This window comes from Fundulus heteroclitus, chromosome 2 (assembly GCF_011125445.2).
Source record: "Fundulus heteroclitus isolate FHET01 chromosome 2, MU-UCD_Fhet_4.1, whole genome shotgun sequence".
In the NCBI taxonomy this organism is placed as follows: domain Eukaryota; kingdom Metazoa; phylum Chordata; class Actinopteri; order Cyprinodontiformes; family Fundulidae; genus Fundulus; species Fundulus heteroclitus.
The window spans coordinates 2,868,563-2,883,146 of NC_046362.1; the positions used below are offsets into that span (position 1 = coordinate 2,868,563).

General features: G+C 39.9%; 1 protein-coding gene across 4 annotated transcripts in view; it reads right to left on the minus strand.

Moving 5' to 3' along the window:
- Positions 1-14,584, minus strand: part of LOC105927065 (voltage-dependent calcium channel subunit alpha-2/delta-4) — an 82,619-nt gene that overhangs the window by 53,242 nt on the left and 14,793 nt on the right. For all 4 annotated transcript variants that reach the window (XM_036145765.1, XM_012863661.3, XM_012863660.3 and 1 more), the window contains 3 exons: positions 8,018-8,078; positions 7,009-7,159; positions 5,690-5,764 (listed from right to left, as the gene is read on the minus strand). In XM_036145765.1, coding sequence (XP_036001658.1) covers positions 5,690-5,764; positions 7,009-7,159; positions 8,018-8,078 — 287 coding nt within the window. The remainder of the gene's footprint in view (positions 1-5,689; positions 5,765-7,008; positions 7,160-8,017; positions 8,079-14,584) is intronic.

Consider the following 14,584-nt stretch of genomic DNA (forward strand, 5'->3'; position numbering starts at 1 on the left):
AGCGTTTTAAGCAGGTGGGGATTTCACACAGTTCTAGATACTTGCTAAATGTATTTGTGAAGATGGGTGACAGTTTGTCAGTACATGTTTTTAGGCAGGGGGGGGAAACGTCATCGGGACCCGGTGCTTCCTTCCCACTCAGACACTTGAATGCCCTGTTGTCATATTCCTCTTTCATCTCAGGCACAGGCAGAGATGGAGAGGAGAGAGTTGAAGAATTGTGAAAATATAACCCAAGGGGGGGGGCATTTGTGTGGGAGTGAGGTGTAATAGTCTGCTGATCGAACCTACAGAAGAAGTGGTTCTGGTCATCAGCTAGGCAGGGGGTCATTACAGCATGTGGAGGAATGGATCTGTAATTTGTTATGGATTTCAGGCTCCTCCACACCGAGGATGAGTCATTTGTGGAGAAGCTATATTTTATCTTCTCATGTCTAGCTAGATTTGTCAGCTTGTTTCTAGTCTACTTATACGGTTCCTGGTCTTCACTGCTGAAAGCTTCTTCCTTTGCGAAGAAAACCATGGTTTATTGTTGAATAATATTGTTTTTGCGGATGGTCATAGTGTGCATGCATATGTCCTCACAGAAGCTGATGTATGATGTCACTACATTAGTTAGTTGGTTTAGGTCAGAGGCTGACGTTTCAAAAATGTTCCATTAAGAGCAGTCTATGCAGTTCTGTTGCATTAGCTTTGACTCATCAGTTCAGTTCTTACAGCGTTGGTCACAGCTAATCAAAAAGTTAAATTCACAAACTCATATTCGGCAAACAAAAATATCCATTAAACCATAGCTCTCAACTCTCACGCATTGACCGTGTGACACACGCATTTCATAAATTGCACACGCTCACACGCATTACTTTGAAAATCTCAATCTTACAATGAAAATCTCACTCTTGAAACGCACGCGTACGGACGCTTCGCGTCATGGCGGAACCAATTTGCGGTACAATGGTTTCCGCACGTCCAGTAGTAGAGGTAACACAGCTGCAAGGACCGCCGCCGCGCAAACAAGTTTCCCTCATCCAAAGTGAAACAGTTCTACGGTCCGTGTTGCGTGCGAATTAAATGGTAAGTCGTCATGTGTTCTTGAATCGAACAACAGCACCCAACCCCCCCCCCCCCGTTGGACCGTCTTCAAACGAACAACAGCACAACCCCCCCCCCCCCCCCCCCCCGGCAACAATCTCACTCTCAACAGTCGTCAAAAGTTGAGAGGTATGATTAAACTGATAATAAATAATGAAATTTGCGGAAGCTAACGCTAGCGGCTAACAGCTAACCGCTAACAAATGGATGTCACTCAGTCTGTGTCACACATCTTCAGACAAAAGATGCTGCACACACACACGGCACATCTTGAATATGTGCAGTACTGGATCTTTGAGGGGATATCTGTTTTATTTCAGGTTTGATGACTTTTACATGGCAGTGAAAGCTTATGAGAAGAATATTTTTCACCTCTGTGCCTAGAACGCAGCATTTAGAAAAAACCGTGGGTGCGAGTTGGGTTAACCTGACTCTCCCCAGATGGATTTCATGCTGCAGAGCTCCACAGATCTATCTGGGATTGCTCCATTGAAAATGTATTTCAGAAGAGGGGGCTTTATCGAAAATCCTTGCATATGATTGGATAAACCCCTTGTTCATCATCTTTACTTCAACCACTCACATCGAAATCAACATTGAAACCGAAACCATCGTTTCCACTAACAATTGTCTTCAAAGCCATTCTCTGGTGTTCTTTTTAAAAATTAATATTTGGTAGATTGGACAACCCTGATGAAATAGCAGCATCAATGTTACCGAGTGGCCAGATTTCTCTAATGAAAGCAGGAGAGGGCAGAGTCTCTGTCAGGGGGCTGGTTTGTTTTGTCCAATCTGCAAAGCGACAGGGCGGGGAAGGCGCGTTTGGCTCAACTCTTCTACTTCACCGGAACAGCGGCAGGACTGGGTAAATACATCTTGTTGCATTAAACTTTTTTACTCCATCAAGATACCCTGAAATCGGGGACATTTCTGAGAACCACTTTTACAGGGGACAGGTCATCCAAAACGGGGACGTCTGGTCATCGATTGCTTCCTCTGCGCGAGCCACCATTGTTGTCTGAATCCAGAACAGTTGCTTCTCTGGTACGTCACATCTACAAAAATCCCACCCGGCAATCCTTATTGGTTCGTCCATTTTATGTGGTATTGAAATCCCTCCCAATGGCAGTGATTCCAGATGGATGTGTTGACGTCATGTGGAGCTCGGCATCCACCTGGTGAGAGTCAGGTTAGAGTTGGGAAGCCACTCCGGTGTTGCCAGTTATTGTGAGAGAAAAAAGAGTCAAGAGTCTCTGTGAGAGAGACAATAGTCGAAGAGACCAAGCCCTGGATGAGGGACAACACTGTATGTATCCTTTTTTGTTGTTATTACGTGTCATGTCTGGCATTAAGAATTGCTGTCTTAATGCCAAAGAGAGCCTAACAGGTTTTACTTTCAGAAGTGGAGCCTTACTGCTTTCGCCGTAGTGCTCCGCTTGATTTATATATGCAACAAGCTTTATTAGATTTTATTCTAGGACTATTTAACAGTCAATGTACACGAAAAAGGATAGATAAAAGAGAAAAAAGTAAGAGAAAAAGATGAGACAAAATGCTAAAAGGGGGAAAAGGTGAAGAAACAGAGGAGCAGAAAAAGAGAGAACAAGATAACATTCTCTGAGTCTGCTTCTACACCTGCAGTGAGAGGTATAAAAAGAACAGCAAAACTAACCGATGAAGTATTACAGGTACAAACAGCCAACGCCTTGATTACAGCACTGAAAAATACACAGTATTATTTAACACGAGACGTATAAAGTGACAGCTGAAGATGATGACAGGGGTATAGAAGTGAATCTGTAAGCACCTAAGTCCAAGCACCTGTATGTGTTTGTGAGAGCGCACTTGTGTATGTAAGGTTTATCCATAAGAAAAATGCTCAATAGTGGTAGTGAGGAACCAAAGACCCAACCCCTAGAGCAGGGAAACCAGGGATACCAGAATCCCAGACGCCCGTAAAACAGTCCCCAGACCAAAGGTGGCCAATACTGTATGTATCTTTTAAAACAGTGTAACAGTGGTTCAGCGTTTATTTCCTCTGGTCAGGTAATTGGCACGCTGTCTATGTCTTGGTAGCTCATTGTAGGTGTGTGCTGTTAAAATCACCCAGAATGATTATGAGAGAGACAGAGTGTTTTTTCTCCATGTCTGTTATTAGGTCAGTGAGCTCTCTTTCTGCCTCAGTTGTGCAAGATGGGGGGATATAAGCACCGACCAGAATAAATGAGGAGAACTCCCTCTGTGAATAAGAGCTTACAGTTAATAAAGAATGCCTCTTGGTGATGACAGCATGATTTCTGTAGCAGTGTAACATCTGAGCACCAGTCTTCATTGATATGAAAGCAAATATCACTTCCTTTAATTTTCCCAGAGAGCTGCGGTGTGCACGAAACAGCCATAACCCTTGCTGCTGAAACTCTGGCAGTGGCATGTTTTGGCTTATCTACAAAACTAGAGAAGCCCAAACTCTATTGAACAATTCAATCTGCACAGGGGATAATCATCACAACTGACCTTTCATCCATTCACAACCTCCACAGTTCCAGGGCCAGTAAAAGGGCAGCTAACATAGCTGTTGACCCAACACATCCTGGTCACAGATTATTCAGACTTTTATCTTCAGGTGGGCGCTACAAGAGCACTGATGGCTAAAATGAGCTAATACAGAGCCAGTCTCTATACCCAGAAGGTGACTAATGAACACTTTATAGCCAGCTACTCAGCAGGATGCAATAAGCATATTTGTTTTTTTCACAATGTGACTGTTGGAACCCAAAGTCAAATTTCTTGTTTTTACCCATAAGCATGGCTTATAAAGGTGAATCAAATTCTGTTTTCTTTTAGCTGGTGTTTTATATACCGAAATTCATCTGTGATGGACTTATGACCTGTCTATGGTGTGCCTCACGTTTCACTTTTTAATTATCACTGAAGCTGATTTTTTTGGTAGACCTGTGAAAACACCGTTGCAGTAGTCAATATGACTGAAGATAACGCATGGATGAGTTTCTAAAGATCTCGTTGGGACATCAGTCATTGGACATCAGTCCTGGAAATGTTCTTCAAATGATAGAAGGCTGACTGTGTAACTATCTTTATGTGTCCTTGAAGGTACTATTCCCTACTCCCAGGTTTCGGGACGATGCCTGCTGACTCTAGTTTGTTCCTCTGTAGGTCCAAAGATGATAATTTCAGTTTTATTTCTGTTCAGCTGGAGAAAGTTTTGGCATATCCATATTTGTTCTAAGCATCCGTTCAGTGTATGGATGGGTTCAGAGTCACCTGGTGACATTGTAATGTAGAGGTGTATATAATCTGCGTAGTTATGGTAACAAATCTTGTTGGTTGTTATAACCTCAGGTAGTGGGAGCATATAGATATTGAATAGAAGGGGTCCCAGGATTGAAGTGATGTTTATCCGCTCTGATGAGAAGTTACCTATTAACACAAAGAAATCTCTGTTCTTTAGGTAGGATTTGAACCAACTGGGTGCTGTATCAGGGTCCGACCCAGCACACCAGTCACTTTAATAGTGGCCTAGTGGTTAGAGCATTGTGCTTGGGTCTCAGAGGTTCTGAGTTCAACTCCCACAGACTGCCACTCTGGGTCCCTGAGCAAGACCATTAACCCCAGGCACTGCACAGTGGCAGCCCACTGCCCCCCAAGGGCATGGGTTAAATGCAGAAGTGAATTTATCCATTGTGAGCTCAGTAAAGTTAAATTATTATTAATAATATATCATGGTCAACTGTATCCAATGCTGTACTGAGGTCCAACAAAAGTAGCACCGTGGTTCTTCCACAGTCTGTATTTATGTGGACGTCATTGAACAATTTGATTAGGGCGGTCTCAGTACTGTGATGAGCACAGAAACCGGACTGAAAACATCAAAGCAGTTAGCCATTGTAAGGAAGCTATTTAACTGTAGAAACAATCATTTTCAATAATTTTACTGATAAATGTCTGGTTGGAGATTGGCCTGTAATTCTGCAGATGTGATTTTTACAGATTGCTCTTTTTTATCAGTGGCTTAATAACTGCTGTTTTTAATGCCTAGGGGAAAACACCTGATGAGAGAGATGAATTTACTATTTGGATCAGGTAAGATGCCCATGTATAACGGCAGCCTTACACATCAATCTGCAGCTTGACCTGGTGTTAAAAAAAGTTCATGACACTGATCTTAAGAGGTCTTGTGTGTGTGTGTTCTTGTACTTGCAGCTGAACAGGAACATGTTACACTCATTTTACTAATAAAATGAGTGTAACATGTGTAACATGAGTGGTCCTTATTTGTTTTCTGGGCTAGGGGTTAGGTTTAGCACTAAGGTGTCAGTTAGGCTTATGTTAAGGGTAGGGTTAGGGTCAGGATTAGGTCATAGAAAGGTTTGAAAATTAATGGAAGTCTGTAGATGTCAAGGCACGGTACTCACTTTGTATTTTAATTAATGTAAGGAGTACAGCCTGACGCCACCTTTCTGCTGGTACAACAATGTGTGTGTGTGTGTGTGTGTGTGTGTGTGTGTGTGCTTGTGAAACCTCAGCTGAGATGCATGCTTAGCTCTTTAAGCCTTCATGAAGAAGATAATGATCTTACCTCTCTGTTGTCCAAGTCAGCCTGCACCAGTGTTCCTCTGAAGCATGGCTCCACATAGCGAACGTAGTCAGTGTACTACAGAGAGGCAGACATAGAAGAAAAAGACCCTTCACAAAGCATCTGTCACACTACATTTGACAGCTTAATGTACGTCGATGTATTAAAAAGTTTGTGTTTTCTGATTTTTGAGGAGTATCAAGTCTTCTTTAAAGCATGTGTGATACAGACACAATGACATGCATTGACGACAATTCTCAGAATTCTGCTGTACCAGAACAGAATATGTTTCTTTTTGCCGGGGCATTCTCATTTTTTTTTTATTTTATTAAATTATCACTTGACTGCCTGGAAATGACATGTCACTCATCTGAGTATCCCCACAGTTTCAGATAAATATTAGCCCAATTAATGAGACAGTAAATTATGTATTTTTAACATTTAGTTTCAGGCATCAAGCAACATGAGGTGAGTGAAACATTTGAGTGTAATGCTATGGTTTTTAAGTCACAGTTGTGGTGATTCTATGACAATGGTCCACATGTAAAGTGTACCTGATATGTGAGGGTTGTAAAGCTCTTGTGATTAGTTCTTCAACGTCTCCAAATAAAATCTGTGTCAGCCTGACTTATCTAGTGATCAAATTGTGTATGCTACAGTGATACTCTTTGTGTATCTATTGTCAGAATTTAATTTTCTTGTTGAATGTGACACAGCTGAAAATGCAGTTCCACTGCCTTAGCCACCTAATGACTGAAAAACTTCAGAAATAAAAATAAACTGTTCTGGATTTGCTTAAGGTGTATTTGTGCAAATAACCTCCCGTCAACATTGTCTGATGTAAATATAAACAATAACTCTAAAGTGTTGATATTTTTCTCTATGATGGAAAATCCAAAACCAGGAAAGGTCATGGTCTCTAGAGACACTTATAGAGACTTGTTAGGAGTATAAGATGCTGTCTTGTGTCATACGGCTCATAGTTTAAAGTTTGTAAATATTAACAACAAAACAAGAGATTCTCATGGTAAATTATAAACAAAACTACGAGTAAAAATTGTAATGCAATCATAAGAAAAACAATAATGATGAAAATAACTATGTGTCAGCTTGGGAAAGAGATAAATTATTAAATATATGCATAGAGTGTTGCATAGTTGAGCCTAGAGCAACTTTTATAAATATAGAAAATGACAGACACCAGAGTCAACCAGTAAACATGTAACTGAGTAAACACATCTAATCAAACACTTGCATAAGTGAAAAGTTGTTTTTCAGAAGTTACAACCATATGTTTGTGAAGACTTAAAAGTGCATCTCACAGCAATGACATTGACAAAATCGTTCTCTCCCAGAGTGTCCAGGATGGTGTTGATGGTGTGTTTGGCTATGGTCATCTTCAACCCCTTCATGCTGCCACTGATGTCCACCATGATGATAATGTCCTTGGGAGATGTAGCTGCCTGAATATACCTGTAAAGCAGCACAACAAAAGTCATGTTTTGATCATTGGGATCCCTGTGCTGATCATTTGAGGAAAAAAGTGATGCCACAGAAAAGTGTAATGAAAAATGATTATAGGTTCATCAGTTTTATCTCAGGTGATAACTCATCTGCAGTATTGTTTTGTTGGCGATCTCTATATTCAGAGACATCCAGCTGTCTGGTATTATTTAGAGCACATGAGCAGTCACATATGGTGCCATGTGGGCTGCAGTGACCTGGCTGAGGAACAGCTTAACGTCTTTTAGAGAGGATCAGAGGTCCGGCATGTTGCCACTCAGTCGACTCACATTCAGAGGAACAAAGGCCTCAGTCTTACCTGAACTCAGCTCTGAGAGTGAGTGTGAGAGTGAGAACACAGCTCTGAGAGTGTTTCCTGCCTCTTGGACACTACCAAGATATGTTTTAATAAGATACATAATCAGTGGCTGAACCAACAAAATATACAACATAATGTCCTAGAGTTAAAGACTGAACCGGGTTTATTCTAGAAAAAAAGCCCCGTAATACCTTACTCTCTTGCGTTTATAGTTTCATTATCTTACATACCTAGTAAAACTGATGAGTCTAAAGCAGTTAGTACTGTGCATTTTATATGAAACCTGTTTTTCTAGAAAAAAATTTTTACTCAACATCCACATATCAGCATATGAAATAAAAACCATTCAGTAGTTGGCGTTTCATCTGCACATATACTCTAAAGATGTCAAGGTCAGAAAAAATCCAAATAAGAAATACATGTTTTTGTACTGAACTTCTATAAAAGCACAAACATTAATCACCACAGATACTGAGTTGAGTGTGCTCTGAGAACTGGATGAAACTCACCAGTTTCTGTTTCTGCAGTCAAAGGCTACCACACCGCTGGAGTCTGAAGTCCATTTAATACCTGACAGACAGAACACAGAGTTAGTATAGTCTTTAAAAAGGACATAAATAAAGGAATATATTATAGAAGTGCAATGAGGATCACAACACAATGATGTCAAACTTCAGGCCGACAAGACCTGCTTTATAAACCAGCTAATCCACTGAAACCCAACAAAAGGCTCAAAGACAAAACACAACTGTTTTTGAATTGAATTAAAACAATTTATTGTCCCAAAGGTGCAATTCATTTGCAACAGATTCCACTGATTTAAAAAATCAACAAACATTTACCCAAAAAAATCAAGAAATTAAAACAACGTCGTCTCTGCTACTTCCTTGGGGGGGGGGGGGGGGGGGGGGTTGCAGATATCCTGTGTCGGCCCGTCCTGGGCGACCTGCTTTAGGGAGTCCGGGGTTACGGGTCCCCTGACGCCTGCCTCTGTGCTCGGGGAAGGTGGGTCTTCGGTTCTCCACAATCACTATCAAGCTATTTCTGGATAATTTTTACCTAAACTAGTGCACTTTCACATCTCCCACAGGTGCTGGGTCCCAGGTATTAAGTGTTCACTTATATACAGTAATCTTATAATTTATTTATTTATTTATGTTCTCTCACTTTCTTTTTTCAAGTATCACATTACACATGTCAGCTTACATAATAATATATATGATTTAGCAATGGCATCTAGGTGTTATTCGATTGTATCTGTTGCTTTATGTCTGTTGGTTGTGCTGTTCTTTTTGCATCTCTCTTTCCAGGTGACGGAGCAGACAAAGAAGGTTTTATCATTCTCTCCCTTTTATCTCCTCTTTCTTTCACCTCTACTCTTTTTTTTCTTCTTTTCTTTCTCTTTCACTTTTTGTTCTTCCTTTACTTTCCCATTGCCATGTCCAAATAATTTGAAATTCTCCTTGCAGGAATCATAATAAAGCTATTTACAAGCATAAATCAAGTGGAGCACTATGGCGAAAGCTGTACGCTCCACTTGTAAAAGCAAAATCTGTCGAGCTCTATCTGGCATTGAGATATCAATTCCTATTGCCATATTGCTAGACAGGACACTGGGGAAGAAAAAAAAAAAAATAATAATTAAAACAACATTAACTGGATAATATCACAATTCCAGGTGGCACAATTTATCAGGAATGCTTAAAAAACCCAACAGCTAACGTAATAAAATACCTCAGGTATTGGTTAGAGATTGCCATATGGGGATAAGTAAACATTTTTGATGGCAGGAGCCTAAACAAAGGATGCCGACGATCATTAAGGATTGATGTTGCTCTTTCAGTCACTCTTCTTCTGAAGACCAGATTAAGGTCTCTGAAATCAGCACCAACAATTTTAGTAGAGACCTTAACTATGCCTAACAACCTCTTATTAGTTGTCATGCTGAGGTCACCAAACCAGCACACTATTCCAAAAGTTAAAACAGATTCAAAAAATAAAACGTTTTAATGACACTGATCCACATGAAAACATTTTCTTAGAAAAACAGCAGGAGCCTAAACTCAGTGTATATTATAATATCACATATAATACATTATAATATCACATATATGTGATATTAAAATGTTAAGAAAAAAAGTGTGTCAGCATAAGATGACATAATTGGTATCCTTTATATAATGCTTGCGTAGAAATCCTTTTCCAGCGGTCATCCAGTGCCCATGCAGATGATGTTTTTGGTTCTTGGAATAAGGAATCTGGGTATTATGTTGCATTCAATTTGCAGTCAGAACGGAAAAATCAACCGTAAAAGGCTGCTATAATCGAACTTTCCTCTTGGAAAGACGGATAATTTTATTAAGGCTGCTTGTCGGATCCAATATGGCAACTTCTTGTATCAACAACAGCAAGGTGTTACCTGCTTGTTTTACAAGACACAGCTGTAAGAGTGCACCTAAAATCAATGTTACATGTAAGAGGTTCAACTTTGAACCAAACTAATTAAAAGTGGTGTTTGCATGAGGAAAGTACAGGTACTACGAACGAACTATAAAAGGTACAAAGAACAAAACAACAACTTTCCAGGATGTTGCCAAATTGTAATCCTAACCTTTGTTTTTTTCATTTATATCGGAATCCTGACTTCTCTGACTTTCTCGCCTGACTACAGCCTAGTTTAAGGGATCTTCTGGCCCTGCTAAGCTGTTGTCAGACATCCATGCAGTTTTCTGATTTCTGGATATGCCTTAGATTTATATTATCACTACAGGCCTTGCCTTGCCTATCTGTCTGCCAATGTCATCTCGGACCATTCATGTATGACACAAGCCTGTTTTTCTGACTCTGACCCATCCTGCCGGTCACCTTCTGCTGTGAGCAGCCAGTTCTTAACCACCAATATCTATAGCGTGCTCCAGCAGAGTTTTATTTTTTTGCCTGCATTAGGGTTCTGATTATATCATAAATCCACCTTTTTAAAGTGCAGCAGTGTGTCTAGCTTGAATATCATGTTCATTGCCTGTCTGACCCCTTTACAAGTCATCCCTGCAGGATTTACAAATAGAAGAAAAATAAATCTTTATTTGTCATTGCAATTGTACATTCATACAAAATTTGAATTCTGCATTTAACCCATCACTAATAGGGAGCAGTGGGCAGTTTACAGCACCCAGGGATCAATCTGCTTCAGAGGGACTGGATCAAAGACCCATAGTGGCAGTCTGTGGGGTTCGAACCGGGTACTTGCAGTCTTCTCAGAATGCAAGCATGCTGCTCTAACCACTAGGCCACCACTCGCTCTTAAAAAGTTCAGAACACCAAAGTTCTTCTTTTAACTGGTACAAAGAAGCACAAACCCTTAAGTCCAGTCTTGAAATCACTTCATTGGCTTCCTGTCTGGCTTTGCATTGAGTTTTAAATTTTATTGGCCACTTTTAAAACTCTAAATGGTCTAGCCCCATTCAATTCAATTCAATTCAATTCAATTCAATTCAATTCAATTCAATTCAATTCAATTTTATTTATTTAGCGCCAATTAATGAAACATGTTATCTTAAGGCACTTTACAAAGTCAAATTCTATCAGATTATACAGATTGGGTCAGATTATACAGATAGAATTACTTTAAAGTTTATTTTAAAATCAGCTCTTTATGTTGATTCTGACGTCAGCCTTGCTGGGACCTTCTATACACCTGAGCTGCATTACCATCACCAAGTTTAGAGTTTAATGGTGTGTTCACATCGAACGTGATTCCTGCTAAAGCTTCACCTGATTCAGGGGCTGTCGCTTGCTTGACTTTTTGTCAGCAATTGGTGTGGCAAAGGGGAACAACTCTTCAATCGCTTCAATGTATCATCACATAGGAGGAATTCCTATCCGCCTGCCTGTTGTGTGTTCAACTCAACAGGGCGGACCGGGATTTTACTGAGCAAGTCATGGTGCTGTATGAAATGTGGAAAGCCGAACAATGCGCCAGCGTTCTTTGCTCCACCAGATCCTCCAGAGATGCTCCCAATTCAATTCAATTCAATTCAATTCAATTTTATTTATATAGCGCCAAATCATGAAACATGTCATCTCAAGGCACTTTACAAAGTCAAGTTCAATCATATTATACAGATTGGGTCAGATTATACAGATTGGTCAAAAATTTCCTATATAAGGAAACCAGTTGATTGCATCAAAGTCCCGACAAGCAGCATTCACTCCTGGGGAACCGTAGAGCCACAGGAAGAGTCATCTGCATTGTACATGGCTTTGCTGCAATCCCTCATACTGAGCAAGCATGAAGCGACAGTGGGAAGAAAAACCACCCATTAACGGGAAAAAAAACCTCCGGCAGAACCGGGCTCAGTATGAACGGTCATCTGCCTCGACCGACTGGGGTTACAGAAGACAGAACAGAGACACAACAAGAGAAACAAAAAAGCACAGAAGCACACATTGATCTAGTAATCTGTTCTACATTAGATGGTAGTAGCAGGTGAGTCGTCTTCTCTGGATGATGTCAAAGTTAACAGAACGCCAGACCAGGTGTACCTACTATGAAGAGAAAAGAGAGAGAACAGAAAGTTAAAGCAGAAATGACAACACATAATGCATAATTGAAGAACAGTAGAACTCAATATAGTGAGAAAATTAGATCCTGATATACTCCAGTAACCTAAGCCTATAGCAGTAAAACTATAAAGGTAGCTGAGAGTAACATGAGTCACTAGTTATAATTTTTGTCAAAAAGAAAAGTTTTAAGCCTAGTCTTAAAAGTAGACAGGGTGTCTGCCTCACGGACCAAAACTGGGAGTTGGTTCCACAGGAGAGGAGCCTGATAGCTAAAGGATCTGCCTCCCATTCTACTTTTAGAGACTCTAGGAACCACCAGCAGACCTGCAGTCTGAGAGCGAAGTGCTCTGTTAGGAACATACAGGGTAATCAGAGCTCTGATATATGATGGAGCTTGATTATTAAGGGCTTTATACGTTAGAAGAAGAATTTTAAATTCTATTCTTGATTTAACAGGAAGCCAATGAAGGGAAGCTAAAATTGGAGAAATATGATCCCTCTTGTTGATTTTCATCAGAACTCTTGCTGCAGCATTTTGGATCAGCTGAAGGCTTTGAACTGCATTTTGTGGACTTCCTGATAGTAAAGAATTACAATAGTCCAGCCTTGAAGTAACAAATGCATGGACCAGTTTTTCAGCATCACTCCTGGACAGAATGTTTCTAATTTTGGCGATATTCCGGAGGTGAAAAAAGGAAACTCTGGAAACCTGTTTAATATGGGATTTAAATGACATGTCTTGGTCAAAAATAACACCAAGATTTTTTACTTTATTACCAGAGGCCAGGTTAATGCCACCCAGATTAAGTGATTGGTTAAGAAGTTTATTTTTTGAGGACTCTGGCCCAAAGATTAAAACTTCGGTCTTGTCAGAATTTAGATGCAGGAAATTTAAAGTCATCCAGCTTTTGATGTCATCAAGACATGACTGCAGTCGAAGTAATTGATTGGATTCATCAGGATTTATGGATAAATATAGCTGAGTATCATCAGCATAACAGTGGAAATTAATCCCATGCTGTCTGATAATTTTGCCAATCGGAAGCATATATATAGTAAAGAGAATTGGTCCAAGGACTGAACCCTGTGGTACTCCACAGGTGACCCTAGAGTTTGAGGAAGATTTATTATTAACATGAACAAATTGGAATCTGTCTGACAGATAAGATTTAAACCAGCCTAATGCTTTCCCCTTAATCCCTACAGTATGTTCAAGTCTTTGTAGGAGAATATTGTGATCAACTGTATCAAACGCAGCACTGAGATCTAACAGGACAAGTATAGACACAAGTCCATTATCTGAGGCCATGAGAATATCATTAGTGACCTTCACCAGAGCTGTTTCAGTGCTATGATGAGCTCTGAAGCCTGACTGAAACTCCTCAAGTAGGTCATTACTTTGTAAATGTTCACAAAGTTGATTAGCAACTACTTTCTCAAGAATTTTAGATAAGAAAAGAAGATTAGATATAGGTCTGTAATTTACTAACTCATCTTGATCAAGAGAAGGTTTCTTAAGTAAAGGTTTAATAACAGCTACTTTCAGAACCTGTGGTACATATCCATTTACTAAGGATAGATTAATCATGTCTAAAATAGTGCCACTGATCAAAGGGAATATCTCCTTAAACAACTTGGTTGGGATTGGGTCTAACATACAGGTAGAAGGTTTAGATAAAGCTAAAATTTTAGATAGCTCAGAAAGCTCTACTGCTTCTAAACAGTTCAAACACTGCGCAGATTCTAAAGATTCCTCCAATGCTGCCTCACTTACTGAGGACGAGGTAATCATGTTTGGGAGGATGCCAATTATTTTATTTTTAATGGCATCAATTTTATTTATGAAGAATCCCATAAAATCATTACTACTAAGAGCTAAGGGAATGGATGGATCAACAGAGCTGTGGCTCTGGGTAAGTTTGGCAACTGTACTAAAGAGAAATCTAGGATTATTTTTATTCTCTTCAATTAATGATGAAAAATATGCTACTCTAACTCTGCGGAGGGTCTTGTTATACAACAATAGTCTGTCCCTCCAGATTAAGTAGGATTCCTCTTGGTGTGTAGAGCGCCATTTTCTCTCCAATTTCCTAACATTGTGCTTCAAGGAACGCAGCTCTGAATTAAACCAAGGAGCCAGCTTCCTGTGAATAATCACCTTCTTTTTCAAGGGAGCTACATTGTCTAATGCAGAACGCAATGAGGAAGTCACATTGTTAGCAAAGGTATCGATTTGTGAATGGGAAGAAACAGCAATGCTGCCATCTACAGGGCATTTCTGCAATACTGAGGATATTAAGAAGGGGACAGACTCTTTAAGTTTTGATACAGCATTATCCGATAAAAATCTACTATAATGGAACCCTCTTTTGGGGGTGGAGAATTCAGTTAGATTAAACTCAAATGTTATTAAAAAATGATCAGACAGGACAGGGTTGTGAGAGAATACTGTTAATTCTTCACAATCAATGCCATATGTCAGAACAAGGTCTAAAGTATGGAGCCGAGAGTGC